General features: G+C 36.7%; 1 protein-coding gene across 1 annotated transcript in view; it reads left to right on the forward strand.

The window, feature by feature from the left end:
• LOC103510482 overlaps positions 1 to 24596 on the forward strand; it is a 122572-nt gene that overhangs the window by 84807 nt on the left and 13169 nt on the right. Inside the window, exon 5 of the mRNA XM_026824615.1 lies at positions 22710 to 23015. Coding sequence (XP_026680416.1) covers positions 22710 to 23015 — 306 coding nt within the window. The remainder of the gene's footprint in view (positions 1 to 22709; positions 23016 to 24596) is intronic.

Raw genomic sequence — 24596 nt, forward strand, 5'->3', positions numbered from 1 at the left:
TGTCGCCCTACTGCCTTACATTAGACTTAATATACGGTGAGGAAGTTCGGGATGAATGTCTGGAGCTGGACAAAACTTTCTCTTCTTTCAATGAAAGCACGAAAGTGCCCATGTCCAGATTATATCCTGTGTTTTGTTTTTGTTCTCCTTCACAAGAATGGTGCGTGTATGGTGTATGATCTTGTGCCTTGACATTTTTATTCTCAAGCACGCTTGTCTTCAGAAAGTCCTACATTTCATTCACCGAGACCTGCTCTTACCAATATAAGATGGTTGATGATTGTGTTTTCTAACCCATAAATCAATTTCATTGCATCTTTCAACTTTTTGTTTCTAGCATGCAAAACTTTAAATTTTTGCATAGACGAAATCACTCCTCTGTACAATTCGTCACATTGCTTTCACTAACCCTCGTGATGACGTTCATGAGATACTTTTACTTAAATCCATAGAATTCAAAAATTTGCATTCGTTTGGCAGTATTCTTTTCCAGTATTCAACAAAACTGTAAGTTTTCATCTCGTATTAAAAGCTTAAAAAGTTCTAAAACTTCAAAGCTCTTTCAAATACAATTTTGTTAAATAAATAGCATTGAATAGCAAAAGCTTAAATACTTTGTTGGGACTTGTCTAGCTTCTATTTCGTTATCTTTTGTAGAGAGAGGTAAACTTACTCTCAACAACTTAAGTACTTATTGTAAAGTACCTAATATCTATACCTATTTCTTTTGTACTTACAGGAGTAGTAGCGTTTGTAAGGGTGTCCAATATGCGGATCATCGATATTTAAGATGAAAGAGAAAGAAAGAAGAAAAAACAGAAGATCTTACTATCACAGTCTAGAATCTCAGCATCTGTACTTCTGAACTGTTTAGGTACATACAAATCATCGGCATATAAAATGAAAAATAATAAACCATGAAAACTTTGAAAGACCCCTAAGCCAAATTGCATCATCTTCGAAACATATTCAGGGTTTCTGAGCTTAGAAGCTCCAACGTGCAACGATTGCATTGGAAATACAATAGCCCGTCCCTTATACTTATACCTTTTTTTATTACTATCGTAATAATAAAGGAAGGACGGGCTAAAAAGAGGTTTATTTTTTTGTTTAATAAAAATTTGTACTATGTACGACATACATATTATAGACTGTATTTAGAAAGTAGGTATGTAATAGATATACTCGTACTCGTACCTCCCTGAAGGATTTACGGAGAAGAGTAGGTAATTTTAGTATCAGTCATTTCTCTGGGGTTCATCATCAGAAAAGCACAATAGCTAATGACACTCATGCTTCACCAGTAGGCTTTCAGTATTTACTGGGAACTCATGTAGTCATGCTATGTCATATTTAACTTTTGGTCCATTACCAGTTGAGGCAACCCAGACCTCACCCGTATTGTTATGATCAACTGAAACGCGTCTGTCCTTGAGGTGTATAATTACTTTTTCATATTGAAAAGTTGAAATAAGTACCATTAATAAAGCCTATACAAAAAGATGGGTACTCTATCCAGTGCGTGGTCTATATTGTAGTCGTGCATGTGCTTTATGATGAACCTTAATATGAACGTCTTTGGAAAGAAATTCCTTCTGTTTTATTCTTGTATTCTTGAGATAATCTTCCAAATGCAACATTTTTGAGTGTGCTCTGTTGTGCCTCTGGCCTATATCGTACATTGTTCAGAAAATGGTCCTGGCAGAATGCTTCTAACAAGGTATTTTTATATTAGAATCAAGTATTTTGAATGTGAATCAGAATCAATAGGTTACACCTCTATTGATCAAATGATTTAGGATGAGTATGTTGAACAACATGAAGTTGGTTAAGGACTGTACTGGTCATCCCTTGGCCAATTCGAAGAAACGATGATCATGCCTAGGTATTTTATTTTCATAATCTTTAGACTAGTCTGTCATTCCCTGCCGATTTACCAATATTACTTGGCAGTTGGATCTGTTACAGGTTGTGAAATGTGTATAAGACCTGACAAGATATGTGGAACTCAGCGTGTGACTTCTTTATGTACTTGGGTTCTAAGGTGATTCACTGGGAGGAATTTATTTTGCTTACATTGACGCACTCGCAGACACAGGGGAGTCATAAACTTGCACATCTTACGGTACCTACAATCTACTAAGAAAGTCCTCTGAATTATAAAATATTTGGCATGTGGCCAAAACATGCCAACCAAATATGTCTTGTCGTTTATCAATTTAGTCTGCTTCCAGTCTACCTGCATTGTAAATTGGTCTACAAGCTCACCGGGATTAACCAAACCTCTCAAATTTTATGAATTCCAAGTTCTTGAAATAAATTCAATCAGTATTAAATTTTTTATTAACAAAATTGGAGTTCTGGCGTCTCCACTAACAGAATTGGAGCACTGGTATCTTCACTAACAGAATTGGAGCACTGGTATCTCCACTAAAAGAATTGGAGTTCTGGCATCTCCACTAACAGAATTGAAGTTCTGGCATCCCCACTAACAAATTTAGAGTTCTGTCATCTCCACTAATGGAACTAGAGTTCTGGCATCTCCACTAACAGAATTGGAGTTCTGGCGTCTGTACTAATGGAATTGGAATATTGGCGTCTCCACTAACAGAGTTTTCTTCTCAGTAGGTACATTATAATATATGTATAATATTATCATTATTCTTCTTATAAGAAGTCTAAAACTTGGTTTAAATTGAATAGAAGGGTATGTCAATAAGAGTGACGTCACCAGAGTGAATGCTCGGTACCTCTATTGTTCTCAGAGTAGGTTCTTAATCCTATGTGTAATTAAATTAACTATTATGGCTTTACACATTTTTATTCCTTAATGAGAGTGAATTCCTGAGACCGTTAGCATGTATTAGATCGGTAGGCATTAGATTTGTTATTGATCCAATTAAAGTTTCTCCGACAGCTTGGTTTATTTAGGTGTTGAATAAATTTTAAGCTCATGAGTGTCAGGTGTCAATTGGATTAGTATTGTGATTAATCTTTCCTCAGAGATATCAATTTTCATTATAAAATAGGCAAATTAGGACTTTAACTTGACTGTCCTGCACCACCTTTGATACCCGCAAATGACTTTATTCCTGAGACCGTTAGCATGTATTAGATCGGTAGGCATTAGATTTGTTATTGATCCAATTAAAGTTTCTCCGACAGCTTGGTTTATTGAGGTGTTGAATAAATTTTAAGCTGATGAGTGTCAGGTGTCAATTGGATTAGTATTGTAATTAATCTTTCCTCAGACTCCTCAGAGGTATCAATTTTCATTACAAAATAGGCAAATTAGGACTTTAACTTGACTGTCCTGCACCTCCTTTGATACCCGTAAATGACTTTAATGCCTTCATCCTCGTATGATTCAAGCTTCATCAATTGAAGTAAGTGATGCTATTATGCGGTCGAAAAATAATGCTCATTATCTAAAAATTTGGTGCATACTGGTTGCATTCCTTATTCGTTCAAAACCTCGAAGAACATTAGCTGTAAACCTTATACGTTGAACCTATTACAAGTCGGTTCGTGAGAAAATAAAATCAAACTCGTCAATGCCTATTTCCAATATTTTTTTGAAAACGGTCTATGCCACAGATATGTTACTATGTAATAATAGGTATATTAAATTAGTGTCTTCATTTACGTAATACCAAAGAATTCTCCTATTCGAACCAGGCAATGCAGGCAATACTCGTTTTGTAATCACATGCCTATAATATAAAATGGTTCTAATAAATATCTATGGATCTACCCATGTTGAATACAGGAGAATTGAAGTTCACTGAGATGTGGACGCAAGATCAAGGCTTTGATGAATTCAGACATGAACAGAGAAAAACATTAGAAGCTATTAACGCACTCCTCCCTGTAGGTATCTGTTAGCTATCATGATCTTATCAGATCTAATTCATTATGAAATGCTACACAACAATCGGGTTGATTGTTTTCGAAGTAAACATGGCTAGGAAGCCACCAGGAAACGAGCTTGTGTTTGTGATGTAATCACCACACTTTATTAGATGATACTTGAAAATACACTATTTCGTTTTCATAGATGTACATAATTATGTAATTATTAGTTTTTAATAGAATGTACAAGTGAATATTTCTGTGTGTGCATTGTCATAATTTACATTTTGAATATAATTTACATTAAGTATTTCACGATTTGTGTCCGTAAAATACTTTGCATCTTTTCTAGCTCTTGTCAAAGAATCGAATCCTTAAATAGTGAATGAGCTTTAAAAAAAGTCAGAACTGAACTATTCATGGATCTTGGCACACTCTAATAAATATTAATAAAAAGAAAGATTATGCTAAACTAAAAGTCTTCGTCATTCACGGAGTAAAAAATGCCTTCAGCATTCAACCTTGTGAAACAAATAACCTTGGTCACAGTTCTTCTTAACGGTTCAATATCGATAGAATCCAACACTTTCAACATTTGCAGCACTATCACGATTTGCGAATTGACGTAAATTGGTTTCCCAGATGTTGTCAGAACAATGTCCTTTGATGTGACACAATTAGGTATTTGCACGAGGTGATACATCCCTCAAGTGTTTATTGAACGTATATTTACGAGCATTCACTTCAAAACATTTACTATTCTTGTTGTGAATGTCTATTAATAGGTTCTCGAGATATCACCATCTGTATGCAGCTATGTACAATAGATTGGATGCTCTTGTCATGAATAGTGGTCGTAAGATGGCTTCATTGATTTTTGATATCTTGCAATTCCTTTTCAAAACATTTACTATTCTTGTTGTGAATGTCTATTAATAGGTTCTCGAGATATCACCATCTGTATGCAGCTATGTACAATAGATTGCATGCTCTTGTCATGAATAGTGGTCGTAAGATGGCTTCATTGATTTTTGATATCTTGCAATTCCTAATCAATCTTTATTGCGTATTGCATCAATATGTGATTTAATTTTTACACATTCTTTACTCTGATGGAAGAATGTGTTGGTGACTTGACCTGAAGCTTTTTGCAATCTTCTTGCCATTTATTTCTTTAACGTTCTTCATTTATATTCCACACACGAGTTAGCAGCTGTTTACATGTGTGTTGAATTAATCAACCAAATAATGTTATTTTCAAAATGTAAACACTGGCGCCATTATGATTTATTCCTGAAATAAATCACTATTGATCTCGTGTCTATTTACGATTGATGAGATAACACTAATGTCTATGTCTACCGTATTGCTGTAATTATTTTGTTTGCTTGAATGGTTATTTAATTACATTATTAATTCAATTATTTCTTTCTCTAGTTGGTATTTATTTACTAGAAATTTCACAACTCTCCATTTCAATGAATGAAGTTGACGCCGCGCCGCAAAGTCCAACATTCTGTCAAATCTTAACATGTCTGAACCCCATGCCCATGATGGTACATCGGAGGAAGAGAACCAATTTTCCTTGGTGTCTAACAAAGTCTGATTTATCTTCAATTTTTTAGTCCTTATTGTCCTTGGTCTTCATTCCCAATTAACAATAGAAATATCGCATTCTAGTATTGTTAATTTGTGTCAAAGGTGTGTAGTTATACATAGTAAAACACATGACTGTAATTTCTTAGTGGTATGCATTGTCTAGAAAAAATGCACTTATCGTGTAATTACTTTAATTGTTCTAGGTATAATTGTTAAAAGAATCTCTTGTTTTCCATCAGTGTATCTTGTAACCTTGTGCTATGGTTTCCACCGTACATATTGTTAATTTGTGTCAAAGGTGTGTAGTTATACATAGTAAAACACATGACTGTAATTTCTTAGTGGTATGCATTGTCTAGAAAAAATGTACTTATCGTGTAATTACTTTAATTGTTCTAGGTATAATTCTTAAAAGAATCTCTTGTTTTCCATCAGTGTATCTTGTAACCTTGTGCTATGGTTTCCACCGTACATATGTTCAAATCGTTTAATCAGAGGCATAGAAGTTCTTCTTTCAGTATGATTATCTACTAATTACCCTGCACCAGCATATCGTGGTTAGAAAATACTGGTTGTACTATTCTGCCCCCTACCTTCAGGATGAGAATCTACAGCTACACCAACTACCAAAGTACCTGGCTACCATGCCAGAGTATTTCCTTTCTCTGGTATACCTATTGGTTTTGCTTGTTGTTCTTTTCAATCATGTGCAATACAATACAAACAACCACGGGTTAGTCTGTGTAGTGTAGTGCGCCTCGTCTGATTGAAGGTTGATTTTACGCTGCGGATTTTTAATCTTTTTAATATTCCAAGAAAATAAAATACCTATTTATTTTAATAATTTACATGATGTAAAAATATAATATTCAATATATTTTTTTCTTGATTTTATTTTATAAAATTGTCTAAAGAAATATTGAATAATTCTAGTTTTAAACCCATATTATTTTTCCAAAATAATAAATAAAATATCTAATTATCCATGCATTTAATGTTTGATACGGTTATTAAACATTGGTTTAAAAAAAATTAAATAATAATTTTACTAATGTATTGTTGCTAATTAAATTTGTTCTCTTGTGTATTATCAGTGTTTGTGTATAAGTTCATATTGTGCAAAGGATACACTATCATTGGAATAATGCTGTGAAAATTAAATAATAATTTTACTAATGTATTATTGCTAATTAAATTTGTTCTCTTGTGTATTATCAGTGTTTGTGTATAAGTTCATACTGTGCAAAGGATACACTATCATTGGAATAATGCTGTGAATTTCATTACCTTAGGATATCAATGTGTTGATTGGTATGTTTTCAATGATGTCTACAAAAAAAAATGCAAATTCGGCACATCCACTAATGTTATTCATATTTTAATTGAAACGTTTAGCACATCAACTAAAACTGTTGCACACATGTACCACATTATAGTGTGACATGTTAAATGAGGTTTTAAAAAAAAAAAAAAAAAAAAAATGCAAATTTGGCACATCCACTAATGTTATTCATATTTTAATTGAAACGTTTAGCACATCAACTAAAACTGTCGCACACATGTACCACATTAGTGTGACATGAGTATCTACCTAAAATGTCTAATAGTGTGTGTTAAATTGAATACCTACATATTAAATCGGCTATTATTGAGATACGTTTCGTTCATGTCATGATCTCATCATCAAAGAGTTAATCACTGGTTTCATTCGGTTTTCCACCTATTTCGGGTGCAATAAAAATGTACTTTATTATATCGTTTATTTTATGATTAGTCTTTATTTTTAGAAATATTTTTTATCACAACCCTTCATCCCAAAAGAGGGTCTACTTGACACCTACCATAAATAAATCAAAATGACCATTTTTTATTTAGATTTACAACCCGTTTGATGAGGTGCGGTGGTAAGAAAATATAAATAATATCAAACTTCAAACTGTTAATAGTAACCAACACGAGCAAGCCAAAAGCTACAAGGATAGAACTAGAACGTTTTAATAAAAGTTCAGACTTACCATATTTAGAATTTTCTTTCACTTTCTCGTGTTACTTAAAAGTTTCAAGATTGGATAGTCGTGTTAAATCGCTTCTGTTTTTCAAATATGGCGGGGCTCGATCATTAATCTTGCATGGATCAAGGCACAGAATAATGTTATCTTTTGTGACCGTTCCCATTATGTCTTGGGTTTCGAATAAGTCGGTGCATGATGCTTGGCTTTCTACATTGAAAGTTTCTACAGATTTTCAAATATGGCGGGGCTCGATCATTAATCTTGCATGGATCAAGGCACAGAATAATGTTATCTTTTGTGACCGTTCCCATTATGTCCTGGGTTTCGAATAAGTCGGTGCATGATGCTTGGCTTTCTACATTGAAAGTTTCTACACATACTTACTTAGTGAGTGATAAGTTAATAACAGACAATCCTCGAGACATTTAGAAGAACATTGATTCACCTTTGAGTCATCAGGCGAGTGTTCTATGTAAGTTCCTTTATGAGGATATAGCCGATATGTGTAGCATTTGCAAAAACAATGAACAATGCTTCACTGAGCTATATGATACTCTCGTCATGAGACGTAAAGAATTCTATTGAAACCGCTACCTCATGGGGCCTATGAACCGAGGAAGGCGGAAGTTAAACTTCCGAAATAATAGATGGTCCTAACCTACCTGTTAGGCAATATTGTTTTATTTGGCTAATGAGTCAATGCATAGAACAATACCGGTACGTTACCCAAAATTGAGGTGTCGCACAATATTAGTACATCCTCAGTTCCTCACAGTTCAAGGGGGTTTAGAATTTTACTTGCTTTGAACAACAAAAGGGATTGCCTGTGAAAACTACAGAGTGAAGAGTAGGAGAATTGCCAGCAGAGAATGGATAAACAGGGCCCTGATGCGATGAAATCACCATTTTTCTCTCCAACTCCACACTTACCAGGAGTTTGGTCACAGTGTTGATCCGTGACAACAGAGTCATGTAACAAAGAGGTTTTGTAATCACACGACAAGGCGACAAAAAACACGTCTTCTACCGCTCCGGAGTGAGAACAAATATTTGTTGTTCACTAATTGAACAAGCATTACAAGTGGACATGGAATGGCTTAATTTGTATACATGTTATTCCTCGTCACGATTTCACCTCCCTACCTGGAGAAGTAGCTCCTGTTCAATCCAAACACAAAGAGAACTTTAAGAGATGAGATGTAAAATACAACTCTCCAACACATAAGTAGCCACGTAATATTTGTGGACAAAAAGCTGCACACTATCACACTAGTAGGTATAGCCAAGAAATCTATCAAGCTATCTGGTTTATGTCTCAGTCCTCTAAATTCTTTTCAAGATCTCTTAGAACGTATATTGATCCTGAATATTGAGGAATCAAACCACTCGGAGCTGTCAAAACATATGTACCTATATATGGTACCTAAATTTCTGCTCCTGAATTGATCTTAGTACAAAAGTACGATTGGGCAGAGTTCATTGTCTTTTTCTGAGATTCCAACAACCGTATTTATTACCTAGGAAAAATATATCATATTGCCGCTTCAGCAATAGGTAGTCTATAAAACAAGATTTACACCTAGTATTTTACCAATTAAGCTGATATTATACTTAAGTGCTCTCAATTAGACTGAAAGAATACTCGGATTTCTAACAATGGCATTCATAGAATTGTGAGTATTCAGGAATAAGGATATCGAATGCATGTGGAATACGCCTGGCGTATAGAGAAATGTTCAGTGTTTATCTTCTGCATTGCACTGATTTTGATCTTAGTCATTGTTATTCCTGAGCACCAGAAGAAAAGAATAGATAGACTCACAAGTACGACTTGACTGTTGTGATAAGATATTTGTGTATTGTGTTCCTTATCCTAATGCTTGACTTCTTGCTGTTAAAACGTCAAATGTTCTAGGATTCATTAGGTACCTATCTGCAATTTGTATTTGTTCTTCGATAATGGGATTTAGACCTTGGGATCCACTCCCTGCATTTGTTGATTTTACTAGATTCTCTCCCATCAGTCTTCAACCTAATAGATTAGAATTATTAGATCGCATTCCTAATACTGCAATTTGTATTTGTTCTTCGATAATGGGATTTAGACCTTGGGATCCACTCCCTGCATTTGTTGATTTTACTAGATTCTCTCCCATCTCCCATCAGTCTTCAACCTAATAGATTAGAAGTATTAGATCGCATTCCTAATATATATTGAAACTTGGAATGAGCAATTGAGCTATCTTAAATAGTATGCTTTTGTTTTCAAAGCTGTTCGTTCAATCATTCAATCACTCATGCAGATAGCTCCAACACCCACACCTCATTTCGGTAGCTGTAATTTCAATGGTGGCTTTGAGAAACATGCTCCTCTCCCATTTGTCCTCATTTCATTTTTTTTTTTTTTTTTTTTTTTTTTTTTTTTTTTTTTTTTTTTTAGAATGCATTGGCTAGGATTATTCTGAAGCTGAATCCTGGGGATTCACTGCAGATTCCGAGCTAATTTATGTGTTTCGTTTCACGCCCCGTATCGTATAAGTGAAAGTAAGGCACACATGGAGAGGTTATCCTGGTCAGCACTCAAATATGAAGCAATCCCAATATAACAACATAGGAAGGCGGGCCATTAGGTGATTAATTTTGCTTAATTATTTTATGTACAAAAAGCCGTTTGGCGACATACATTATTGATTGCCCGGAGGATTCTTGGAGACTCCAGGAGAAGAACCTGTCTTGTCTGGTGAAACGCAAATTGTTTTCGTGGCATAGTTATATGGCATATCTTCTATGTATGTTTTCGTGGCATAGCTTCTATGTACGTGTTATTAACATGAATATTGTACTTACTTTAGTTGTCGGCTGTCGATTCTTAGCAGGTTTTTAGGTCGTTATTGAACTGAAATTTGACGGAGAGGCTTGACCGTACAACTTGTGGAATATGAGCAATCAATACTGTCGTATGTTCGTGAGTATTAGGATCATTTCGAGTAGGTACATAAATCCTAAATGATAATAAGTAGGTACATTCATACACTAGTAGGTATAGCCAAGAAATCTATCAAGCTATCTGGTTTATGTCTCAGTCCTCTAAATTCTTTTCAAGATCTCTTAGAACGTATATTGATCCTGAATATTGAGGAATCAAACCACTCGGAGCTGTCAAAACATATGTACCTATATATGGTACCTAAATTTCTGCTCCTGAATTGATCTTAGTACAAAAGTACGATTGGGCAGAGTTCATTGTCTTTTTCTGAGATTCCAACAACCGTATTTATTACCTAGGAAAAATATATCATATTGCCGCTTCAGCAATAGGTAGTCTATAAAACAAGATTTATACCTAGTATTTTACCAATTAAGCTGATATTATACTTAAGGATTCTTAGCAGGTTTTTAGGTCGTTATTGAACTGAAATTTGACGGAGAGGCTTGACCGTACAACTTGTGGAATATGAGCAATCAATATTGTCGTATGTTCGTGAGTATTAGGATCATTTCGAGTAGGTACATAAATCCTAAATGATAATAAGTAGGTACATTCACGTTTTCAAAGCTGTTCGTTCAATCATTCAATCACTCATGCAGATAGCTCCAACACCCACACCTCATTTCGGTAGCTGTAATTTCAATGAGGGCTTTGAGAAACATGCTCCTCTCCCATTTATCCTCATTTCCTCTTCCCGATTCACCCCCCATTTATCAACACCGACGTATTCTGGAAATATGAAAGGAAGTGAGTATTGAGAGGCTAAGAGGTTCTACATACGTCATCACTTGTGTTAAGGTAGTCCTGGTTTGAACCCAAATATGAGTAATTATTATTTCCGGATGCTCCTAACATGTTTCCCATGGTGCCACCAGGAAGTGAGTATTGAGAGGCTAAGAGGTTCTACATACGTCATCACTTGTGTTAAGGTAGTCCTGGTTTGAACCCAAATATGAGTAATAATTATTATTTCCGGATGCTCCTAACATGTTTCCCATGGTGCCACTGTAATGTGGGTATTGTAGGTTCAGGTTCAATACTACTGTTTGTTGTTCGTTCCTAGATTTCAGTAAATTATATTGGAAGACCTGTAATTTGATATTCTTTGTTAAACTGAGCATGGGCACATTTTGTTGTAATTCTGAGCCTCTTTTTGTGTAATGCTGAGCTGAGCTTGTTTAAGTCTGTATTTCAAATTCGGCTACTGCACTACTGCAGATACCTATTATCCTTTAGATTCACGTACAGGCTTTCGTTCCTAGATTTCAGTAAATTATATTGGAAGACCTGTAATTTGATATTCTTTGTTAAACTGAGCATGGGCACATTTTGTTGTAATTGTGAGCCTCTTTTTGTGTAATGCTGAGCTGAGCTTGTTTAAGTCTGTATCTCAATATCTCAAATTCGGCTACTGCACTACTGCAGATACCTATCCTTTAGATTCACGTACAGGCTCAAGTAAAGGACAAAAGAATTGATTTTTGGGTGTTATTTAGTTAGACTTCAGGTGGTAGCTGTGACAAGTTAACTTGGTGTAAGGTGTAATGTTGGGAATATATGCTCATCAATAACTTGATTTCAGCTTTCAAAATTAATCCGATCTCGATGTACTCCAGGACTTCAGGTGGTAGCTGTGACAAGTTAACTTGGTGTAAGGTGTAATGTTGGGAATATATGCTCATCAATAACTTGATTTCAGCTTTCCAAATTAATCCGTTCTCAAAGCAATGTACTTCAATACCCTTACATCATTGGTGTTTGTTAGTGATGCGTTCTTGTGTATCTGCAAATCCACCTTCTAGTGGTATTGGGCGGATTAAGAATCCTTGCACTTAGATTTACGCCATTGTTATAAACCTAGATCTATTTTACTGATACATAGCACTTACGAGTATGCACTTCGTTTTGAAGTACATATTTATGTAGTATGGACTAAAGTCGGTATTAGATACCAGATACAATAATTACAGCATTACACCAATAACATTAAGGTTGGATTTTGTGGTATTGGGCGGATTAAGAATCCTTGCACTTAGATTTACGCCATTGTTATAAACCTAGATCTATTTTACTGATACATAGCACTTACAACTCTTAATACGAGTATGCACTTCGTTTTGAAGTACATATTTATGTAGTAAGGACTAAAGTCGGTATTAGATACCAGATACAATTACAGCATTACACCAATAACTTTAAAGATGGATTTTTTTATTACACTGCGATGTTGATGCGCTTTATGGTTGTAGATCGACATCAGGTTGTCAATCTTTAATCTTACTACCCTAACAAATGCTCAGACCAATAAAAAGTGTGATTTTAATTACTTAATGAGTGTCATAATAATTATAAAACACAAACATTAAAACATTTGTTCTCTTTCTTTTATGTTCCCACCCTCATCTTCTAATGAGTACCCTCATGTATTACATATGTTGCTTATGGTATCGTGTACGTACAGATAGGTATAAAGCTCTTTCCAAATGCATTTTTATGTAGATGTTTCAGTAAGTTTTAATGTCGGTATTTTCTATTGGTCTTTGTACGTTTGTACGTGCTACACTCATACCATATAGCGCTAAAGCATAAATTAATAGCACCTTAATGAATAGTCTCTTGCAAATACAATAATGATATAGGCTCTTTTTCCATATTGTACTATTGTTGACTGCGGTTACGTTAGTTTTGTGCTCTGTGGCTCAATGGTTCATCGAAATAATGGCTTGCTTTCTTGAGTTTGTGCTTAATTATACATTAAATTTAAAAAAGCCTGGATGCTGAGGTTCTTGGTACATATGATTGGGATAAGAAACAAATTATAGGAACTATTAACATATTCATCATAATTTATTACATCGATAAGTGTAAGAATTTTATTTCTCAGAGAGTTCAACTCACTTACCTAAACATGACTCTTATGATATTTCTGTAAATTTTAAAATACATACATAAATGGAAATTCAAAACCTTTTACCTTCCTTTCACCATGTTGAGTGAAGGCTTTTGTATCCACATGTCCAAGAGGTGCTATTATGTGTGCCTTGATGTTGAGTTTTGAGGCGATCATGACTTGAACATTACTTCACACTGGTCAATATGTCTTACCTCTTCACTTGAGAGGAATCTCGGCCTCACAGCCTCACACTTTGTAATACCTTTGCTCAGTACTGTCGAAGTGTATCCACACACAGTACCTTATCCGGATGGTGATCTGGAGTTTGAAGTATTTGGAGCTATTAAGCAAGGTTCAGGTCATAAAATCCTCTCGTCTCCAGCATCCCATCTGTCTAATGCTCTAATGTGAACAGATTTCAGCTCTTCTGATTTCTTTTCCTCCTTTCTGTCCCTTCTTCTCTATTATAAAAGTGCAATTCACTCACTTCTCTTACCTATTATCTTCTTTTTTCCCAACAATAAATTCAATATACCTGACAAAATAAAAAGCCAGGCTTGCTGGCGCTATTCTACAATACAGAGTTGAGATTCACACAGGTGTGTGAGTCATGTAGCCCGCGGCTATAGCGTTACTACCACGTTCAACGTAGTAACAAGACTACAACAAGAGACAGAGGGGCAAGAAACTCCAAGTACCTTCCTTCGCTCGATGTTCAATTCTCAATTTATTTCTAATTTGTCACGGCTTGGTAGTGAGTGATAAGTTAATAACAGACAATCCTCGAGACATTTAGAAGAACATTGATTCACCTTTGAGTCATCAGGCGAGTGTTCTATGTAAGTTCCTTTATGAGGATATAGCCGATATGTATAGCATTTACAAAAACAATGAACAATCCTTCACTGAGCTATATGATACTCTCGTCATGAGACGTAAAGAATTCTATTGAAACCGCTACCTCATGGGGCCTATGAACCGAGGAAGGCGGAAGTTAAACTTCCGAAATAATAGATGGTCCTAACCTACCTGTTAGGCAATATTGTTTTATTTGGCTAATGAGTCAATGCATAGAACAATACCGGTACGTTACCCAAAATTGAGGTGTCGCACAATATTAGTACATCCTCAGTTCCTCACAGTTCAAGGGGGTTTAGAACGCCGGCCCCCCCCCCCCCCAAACAATCAGACGTGACGACAATCCTGATCCCGAATTAGTGGACCGTAATCATTATGTTAGGTGGTCATACATGTAGGAGGCATTTTGTAGTTAAACATAGCTTACCTGTCTATACGCCTTGTCTAGGATTCGTTTATCTGAAATTTTCTATTTAATCTTTAACACCAGGAGCTATCGAGCGACACACTTTACAGCCATAACAACCGCTATTAATTATTATTCTTTTAAATGAAAAGATAAAAATGTCGATTTCTAAGTGAAATCCAACGCTATAAACAATACCAAATGTCAAAAAATTAGAAATTAAGATCTTAACAGCCACTTCAGCTTTAGAATGGCCGCAAGATTTTTAAAAAGTGAAAAGCACACAGCAACTAGTTCTGTGGAGCTGTTATGTCAATGCAGATTGCAGGCTAATCTCTCATATTTGAAGACATGATCGCTAGAATGTAAATAGTTGTGTAAGCATTATATCCAACAATGTTTTTCTTACAGGTCTGTTTATAAATACCTATTAATCCGAAATCGATTCAAATCTTTATTGCTCAAATACCTCTACAACGCGGTAGTGCTGTGTCCTGCTACTCTAAAATAGGTACTGCTGAAATCATTTTGAGAAAGAAGACTCATGTCCAATATGAAACTGTGGAAACTTCGAGACCCAAACAAGTCTCCTACTCGCATTCCAACGATTACATGGGCTATACTTGTACCTATGTCATGTGTGTAAAACAGCCATAATTAGCATACAGGAATGGATGATACATGTGTATAATTACTTGGAACTTCTATGCGAGGCATGAACCATCATTCCTAGAACCCTTACATGTACACCGATTGATTTCTCGTGAAAAGTTACATAGGAAAGACCCTGTTCAATCCAAACACAAAGAGAACTTTAAGAGATGAGATGTAAAATACAACTCTCCAACACATAAGTAGCCACGTAATATTTGTGGACAAAAAGCTGCACACTATCACACTAGTAGTCAGGGTTTCTGAGCTTAGAAGCTCCAACGTGCAACGATTGCATTGGAAATACAATAGCCCGTCCCTTATACTTATACCTCAGGGTTTCTGAGCTTAGAAGCTCCAACGTGCAACGATTGCATTGGAAATACAATAGCCCGTCCCTTATACTTATACCTTTTTTTTTTATTACTATCGTAATAATAAAGGAAGGACGGGCTAAAAAGAGGTTTATTTTTTTGTTTAATAAAAATTTCTTTAATGCCTTCATCCTCGTATGATTCAAGCTTCATCAATTGAAGTAAGTGATGCTATTATGCGGTCGAAAAATAATGCTCATTATCAAAAAATTTGGTGCATACTGGTTGCATTCCTTATTCGTTCAAAACCTCGAAGAACATTAGCTGTAAACCTTATACGAATATACGTTGAACCTATTACAAGTCGGTTCGTGAGAAAATAAAATCAAACTCGTCAATGCCTATTTCCAATAATTTTTTGAAAATGGTCTATGCCACAGATATGTTACTATGTAATAATAGGTACATATATTAAATGTTTGTTCGCGGTATCCGCGGTTTGTTCGCGGTATCCGCGGTTTGTTCGCGGTATCCGCGGTTTGTTCGCGGTATTCGGTTCGCGTTATTCGCGTTTTGTGCGCAATTTCCGCGGTTTGTTCGCGATATTCGCAGTTATGGGTTCGATCTCAGGCAAACGCAGATTTTTTTCAGCTCTTTTTTTTACCGCAAATAATTGATGAAACCAAAATTTTCGCCTGCGGCCGGTCCTAAAAATTTTAGTTTCTATAGATTGTATAGCTCACAATTTTTGCCTGCGGGCTGTTCCTCATTCTTTTCGTGTTAACCTTCATCCCCCAGGATGTGTGCATGTGTAGACCGAAAAATTACAAAAGATCGGATTGATGAAACCAAAATTTTCGCCTGCGGCCGGTCCTAAAAATTTTAGTTTCTATAGATTGTATAGCTCACAATTTTTTTTTTTTTTAGAATGCATTGGCTAGGATTATTCTGAAGCTGAATCCTGGGGATTCACTGCAGATTCCGAGCTAATTTATGTGTTTCGTTTCACGCCCCGTATCGTATAAGTGAAAGTAAGGCACACATGGAGAGGTTATCCTGGTCAGCACTCAAATATGAAGCAATCCCAATATAACAACATAGGAAGGCGGGCCATTAGGTGATTAATTTTGCTTAATTATTTTATGTACAAAAAGCCGTTTGGCGACATACATTATTGATTGCCCGGAGGATTCTTGGAGACTCCAGGAGAAGAACCTGTCTTGTCTGGTGAAACGCAAATTGTTTTCGTGGCATAGTTATATGGCATATCTTCTATGTATGTTTTCGTGGCATAGCTTCTATGTACGTGTTATTAACATGAATATTGTACTTACTTTAGTTGTCGGCTGTCGATTCTTAGCAGGTTTTTAGGTCGTTATTGAACTGAAATTTGACGGAGAGGCTTGACCGTACAACTTGTGGAATATGAGCAATCAATACTGTCGTATGTTCGTGAGTATTAGGATCATTTCGAGTAGGTACATAAATCCTAAATGATAATAAGTAGGTACATTCATTCGGACTTGTCAGGAGACCGGACCAAATACTTGACAATATTGATATCAAATATTCTTCTTTAGGAACCAAACCAAAGAAATGTGGTATGCTATGAAGAAATTGTGATTTGATTTTCAGATGAGATAGTGTTGCCCATTGACCATGAACCCAGTACCACGAGACAGGTAGTCCACTAACAAACTGGTAGTCCAGCTGTTTCTGCATCTTGATGAATGTCCGAATATTTAATGAGCTCTCCCGCTCAGCCCACTAGTCACTAGTGTTTACTAATCGTTGCTGTACGCCTACCAGTTTTTACATCTGTATGTTAATTTAGATATATTTAACATTCGTTCACATGTGTGGGCGCAAAACATGTTCAAATATTCGGTTCATAGGCACCTTTCATACTCTCATTTCTCTCTCCACAATATCTGCATTCCAGTTAAAGCTCCCTTCTGTTAGCTATTTCTTTAAACAGTCATTCTTGAGAAAAGTAGCCAATGTTATGTGAATTTATTTTATCGTCTCGTGCCTTTGATAAAGGTAGAAAGTACCTACTGTAAAGGATATACGACACTCATGACATCACATAGTGGTCTTTGTGACTTGATACTTTCCTTTTCATGTTTCCATGTTTTCCCATGAATGAACTGAGAATCACCAATGACCAATGGAATGACAAAATCTGAAAAATGCAAAATCGATATGATTTCAAATAATTTGAAGAATCACCAATGACCAATGGAATGACAAAATCTGAAAAATGCAAAATCGATATGATTTCAAATAATTTGACTCCAAGTCCAAAATTCACGTCTATTTGGTTCAAGGAGAGCAAATACAAGTGGTCATAAACATTTGATGAACCTGTTGGGTTGAAGCAATAAATTTCTCTACTCGGAATCAGGCCATTGTGTGGACTCAGGTTCTCAGCAGTTTTGTTTTTACTTCGGTTTTAGGTTGGCGTGGGTTTCCAATGATGCATGCGTGCAGTTTTATATTTTTGAACAGGTCATTATTATTCATTGCTGGAAATACACCCAACCTGAGTTAAGAATGCAACGAGGACGCTCTAGTACACGTATGAGTTTATATGATTTATTAATGGCCGGATCTGATTGGCTGATTTTTTTTTTATTTTTTTCGAAATCAACCAATCAGATCACCTAATCCAACTTAAAAGGAGTTTAAACTCACTTTGTGGATCAAGGCCGTGGGTTCCCAATGGAAAACACGATTTTTCTTCCTAATAACTTGAACGTCCTGAAACCGATTGGAAATGTTTTTAAAACGTGAAGCTTTACTTGTTTCGATCACTGTGGTATTAAAGTGATCATTCCTCTGAAGATGATGTTGTGTGGGAATATTGCCTCTTCATGAGTTTGCATGGTTGCATCTTCATGCCTAATAAGCATTCTAGATGCAAGTGTCCAAGAGGTGCTATTATGTGTGCCTTGATGTTGAGTTTTGAGGCGATCATGACTTGAACATTACTTCACACTGGTCAATATGTCTACCTTTGCTCAGTAATACCTTTGCTCAGTACTGTCGAATATGTCCATGGTAGAATGAACTTGAATTCAGGATATAACCTGTTGCTCGGACAAGACCACCTTTGTTACCGTTCCCTCTATAAGAGTCCCTGGAGTCTCACATCTTTAACTAAATGATCTTTCCTCCTTTAATGTTTTTATGAAAGGTTTTTACGGGAATTTGTATTTAAGGTACGTTATTTTTAGACATATTAGGTCCAAATAACGTAGCCTACAGGAACATAAACCTTCAATCAACCATCCAACCAATCAATCAATACTGACCTTGTTCCTCATAAGGAAAGGTCGAAGGTCGCCCAATAAATGGCCCATAATATATTGCAAATGATGATCAGGTATCCGATCCTGGGATATTAAACATAACGGTAATGGTGCTTGTGTTTCAAAGTTAACTGTTGTTTCTGATAGAAAGTAATTTAATTTGGTGCAGCATTACTTTCCGATGCATTTTTGTTGTGCGTTTACTTTTAGTATCCCAGCCTCAAGAGTATCTTGCATGTACGGACTGTTTATTAATACCTGATATGCTTTGCTTACTTGCTCAGTGGTAACTAATCTACGCTATACAAACAGTTTTATTTATTGTTTTCAGACATTGGTCTGAATATTAGTAGATAAAGCTTTGCAAGGAGATTGTCTGAGATTGTATCTCAACCATTTTGCTAATGAATGCAAATCCCCACGGGGTGCATTGTGATTAAACATATGTATGTGAGGCGAGTCGTATAAGAGAGTTTTCGATAAATCTTCCGAAGATCTTTCAACAGTATCCATGTTCAAATAAAGCTTTGCAAGGAGATTGTCTGAGATTGTATCTCAACCATTTTGCTAATGAATGCAAATCCCCACGGGGTGCATTGTGATTAAAACTATGTATGTGAGGCGAGTCGTATAAGAGAGTTTTCGATAAATCTTCCGAAGATCTTTCAACAGTATCCATGTTCATTTCATTCTTAATTACCAATTACCTATTTGATTCAGTTCCAATGACCGTGTCTTTTCAGTTTTCATTTGTTTTGTCTCTGTGGTTGAAAGAGATTGATTGGCTGACAAGTCAATGTTAAGACAACCTTCACGCATCTTTCCTATTGAAACACAAAGTAAATCCCTTGTTTCAATTATTTGCTTGTTTAATTTATTCGATAATGAACGTAAAATACTCATTGTATTGTTTGCGTTCTACTCTGAAGTCTTAAATGATCGATTTGTTAATTTGGATGCTTTGTTCTTTTTGTGATGTCTGTCTTTGCCTTGTTGGTACTCCACTTTCTCAAGCTAGTTAAGGAATTTCATGGCACATTCGTTCTCTTTTGACAAAATTTTTGATGGCAAATTCGAGGAAATCAGGCTGTATGTCGTAAATTATTGGTGTAAAAAAAGTGGATATAACTTTCGAAATTTTTTGATATTGGCTTGTTACAAGCGCATATTTCGTGAACCATCATTCCTAGAACCCTTACATGTACACCGATTGATTTCTCGTGAAAAGTTACATAGGAAAGACTCCTTGGTCATCTTAAATACTCTAATGGAAACTCTTGTAAAAAAAAAATCATGTTGAAATATTTGGAGAGATCACAGAGAGGAGAGAGAGAGCAGAGAGAACCTTCCAGTCTGAAAGCAGAAAAGAGAATGAGCTCTGACAAAAATCTAGGTCTGAAGAAACCTCCCCTTGACCCCCTACTACCAAAAACCATGTAGGGGGTCAGGGGAAATGTAGGGGGTTGAGGGGAGGATTCTCCTACATTTTGACCATAGGTTTGAAGTTTGGAATTAATTTACTCATTTCCCCTTCATTTTCATAAGTAGAAGGTCCTCATCGATTCTTCTGTGATAAGTCACCTATTCGCGGTTTGCTCGTGGTATTCGCGGTTGGCTCGCGGTATCTGCAGTTGTTCGCGGTATTCGCGGATTGTTCGCGGTATCCGCGGTTTGTTCGCGGTATCCGCGGATTGTTCACGGTATCCGCGGTTTGTTCGCGTTATCCGCGGTTTGTTCGCGGTATCCGCGGTTTGTTCGCGGTATCCGCGGATTGTTCACGGTATCCGCGGTTTGTTCGCGTTATCCGCGGTTTGTTCGCGGTATCCGCGGTTTGTTCGCGGTATCCGCGGATTGTTCACGGTATCCGCGGTTTGTTCGCGTTATCCGCGGTTTGTTCGCGGTATCCGCGATTTGTTCGCGGTATTCGCGTATTGTTCGCGGTATCCGCGGTTTGTTCGCGGTATCCGCGGTTTGTTCGCGGTATCCGCGGTTTGTTCGCGGTATCCGCGGTTTGTTCGCGGTATCCGCGGTTTGTTCGCGGTATCCGCGGTTTGTTCGCGGTATCCGCGGTTTGTTCGCGGTATCCGCGGTTTGTTCGCGGTATCCGCGGTTTGTTCGCGGTATCCGCGGTTTGTTCGCGGTATCCGCGGTTTGTTCGCGGTATCCGCAAAAAAAATGCGGCGCAGTTATTTCATGTGCAAATGGAGGACTTAAGCCCTTACCCTAGTGGGATGAAAAAAGATTGGAGAATTAATGTTGAACAGGCTTGGGAACATTACTTGAAGAAAAAAAAAAATCTGTTGTGACGCAGTGGGAATAGGGTGGAAAATCTTGAAAAAGTAGACTGGAAATTTGAAAAAAATGGACTGGAAAACCGAGAAAAGTCAGGGAATTTTATTTTGATGTACTTGTACACTATTGTACAGGTATATACAATTTTTGGCTGTAAGTACATGTCTATTTGAGTGCTTAGTGTATTGGTTATCTACCTGGTAGGTGAGGAGGCTTTCAAAAATGGAGTACTTGTAGTATCACGACTTGCTGGACTTCTTAATAGATTTTTTTGCTGGGTCATTGTTTGTATTCTATTGTACAGGTATATACAATTTTTGGCTGTAAGTACATGTCTATTTGAGTGCTTAGTGTATTGGTTATCTACCTGGTAGGTGAGGAAGCTTTCAAAAATGGAGTACTTGTAGTATCACGACTTGCTGGGCTTCTTAATAGATTTTTTTGCTGGGTCATTGTTTGTATATTTAATTGTTTCTGTGCAAGTATTATGCCGGGTTCAGACATGAGATTCACTTGCTTCAAGTGCTGATCATTGTACCTTCTTGTAAAGTAAACAACGTTATGTACCTACTTATATAAATGTGCAAAATCCAATATGATGAGTAATTCAAACCAAATAGTCTTTGTCTGAGAAATATCAAACTCGCACACGAACAAGACCTACAGAAAGAAGGCAAGAGGCTTCTTCCCTGGACTCCTGTTTACTTGTTGTGGAGCATAGAAGCCTAAATTATTTTATTTGCCTGTATTGAGTTCACAGATGTGTTCAGTTTTATAACTATCTATTAATAACGAGGCAAGGAATTTCTCCAGCTCTAAATGTGTAAGGAGCAGTTTTTTGAGTTCCTCAGTTTATATTACCGAGTCATTTCCGTTGCTATTATCTGCCACCCACTCCAAGTCTCGTGTTCAATTATTCAAGTCTAAATTCTTAGTTCTCTGCCTACTCCTCTATCTTTTACTTGTGTGCCCTCGTATTGCTCATCTTGTGTGCCTGATGCAGTTTCTGTCTTCAACCTTGTCATGATTATTATAATATAAAGCCTTGTTTCCTCTAATTCAATTTCACGGATGTTTATGCCATAATAGGTATTATGACTATCATTGTGATGTACATGCAACATCTCTCGATTCTGTTTATACCTTGCTGTGGAATTGTTGATGTTACACATTGTTGACTGTGCCTCTTGAATATTTTCTCAGGAGATTTGACTCATCTGTTAGATTAGATACCTACTTACGCACATAATCACAATAATAATCATTGAAACCACAAGATTTAAATTAAGAGAAACACACCGCTACGCTGACCCAACCTGAGTTAAGAATGCAACGAGGACGCTCTAGTACACGTATGAGTTTATATGATTTATTAATGGCCGGATCTGATTGGCTGAAAATTTTGATTTTTTTTTTTTCGAAATCAACCAATCAGATCGCCTAATCCAACTTAAAAGGAGTTTAAACCCACTTTGTGGTCCCGGCCATTACACGCTGAGCATAACATTGATGAATTATTTGTGTTCCAGGTCATGCAGACTCCGAGGATTTGGTGTCGTCACTACTAGAAATGTACGACGCACTCATTTGCACGACCAATACCAACCCGGAGTTGGTAAATCTACCAAACTTGGGTACCAAAATAGATTTCTCTCCGTCACTGAAGAGAAAAAGTATTCAGGTACCCAAAATAAAGACTGATGTGAAACGATCCTCAACGAATCTCAACCTGGAAAGGAAAAGGCCGCCAGATCCTCCACCTGCCCCGCCTGTTGTCGCTCGGCCTCTGTCTGTGAGTTCAATGGCCTCACTCTCGTCCACTTCTTCCTCTTCAGGTAAGACCAAGTCGAACTTGTCACAACACTCTAGTCTCTAGCTCTTTACTTTCTTGGTAATTAGAACTTTCCTGCGTCTTGCCATAGTGAACCACTACCATCTCTCTTCTTGACACAAACGGTAACTCGGACCACTTTATACCGCCGCGCCGCTGTAATCTAGTTCTTACCATAAACCGGGGTTTAAAACTGTCTAGGTTTCTTATAATCCTTTTCTAATCAAACAGTTCAGTTTGTGTAAGTATACGCTTGGCACTTATACATATTCCCAAGTATCTTCACTAGTTAGCTCTTTTACTCACAAGAAGTACATCGTGTCCTCAATGAATGGAAACGATTATCATTAGTCACTAGACCATGAATTCAGAAAATGTCCGTTAGTACTTCTAATAAAACTGCCCTGGCCCTGGTACCAAAAGAAAGTTATTTATAGTTTCTAGTGGTTGCCGGAGGCAGTCTCCTATTTTTTCCTGGTAACCCCACAAATTTAAAGATTTTCTTGCTAGATACGGTGAACCAAAAATCAAGTCTCAAATTTCCAAAAATTAAATACCTATCGTATTTACAAATGGTCCTCTCGTCTCTCCAAACACCAAATATTATTCACATGAGAAACTTGAGGAGCTTAATGTTCATCGTGTTGGAGATATTCGAATGTGGTCAAGATCAAGTGGTCAGTGATGTCAATCTGGTCTAATGATCCTGATCCTGGTCTCATTACTTGAAATCCTTAACACCTCGTCCTGCCGGCGGCTAATCTCACAACTGTGTTCACGACCTTCAAATTTATGAACATGCAACACAAGACCTATTCAGTTCTCGTATGTTCGCAAGTTCGTGTTTTATTTAAATGTGTGTTTAAATATTCCTGGTCTCATTACTTGAAATCCTTAACACCTCGTCCTGCCGGCGGCTAATCTCACAACTGTGTTCACGACCTTCAAATTTATGAACTGGCAACATGCAACACAAGACCTATTCAGTTCTCGGTATGTTTGCAAGTTCGTGTTTTATTTAAATGTGTGTTTAAATACCCAGGAAAATCATGGAAACTCGTTTTATAATTAATAGGTTCCTAACGAGAATGTAGATTTTTGATTTTTTGCTCACAAGGTTCTGTGTTTGAATACACGCCTCCCAAGTATATTCAAACCCGATAGGAACGTCTTCATTGGAGTAGGATTGAAACTCGATCCACCTAAATCACGATTGGAAAATGTTGATTCTTAAACTTTTTCAACAGCAAAGATTTCCTCTGGAGTTCACTCACAGCAAATGTCAAAGTTCCAAATGAGCGCGCATCATTTGTTCGTTCAACGTGCATGACGTATCGTCTATCGATTATGCTCATAACAAACCTATTGGAACCATTGAATGTTGTTCTTCACATAATTGCAGCAACTTCTAGGTTAAGATTTGCATAGGCTTCTCATCGCATCGCTTGCAGACATTGGAAGAACACCCATGGACCATAGTAATTGCTCAAACTTAACGCGGTTTCGTAATTGTAGGGTAATTTTATGTAATTTTGCACATTTTGCATTTGAAATATCAGCCTGAGGGGCGTTGTGTGGTCTCCAA

Source organism: Diaphorina citri, unplaced genomic scaffold, assembly GCF_000475195.1.
Source record: "Diaphorina citri unplaced genomic scaffold, Diaci psyllid genome assembly version 1.1 scaffold27, whole genome shotgun sequence".
NCBI classification, from domain to species: Eukaryota; Metazoa; Arthropoda; class Insecta; order Hemiptera; family Psyllidae; genus Diaphorina; species Diaphorina citri.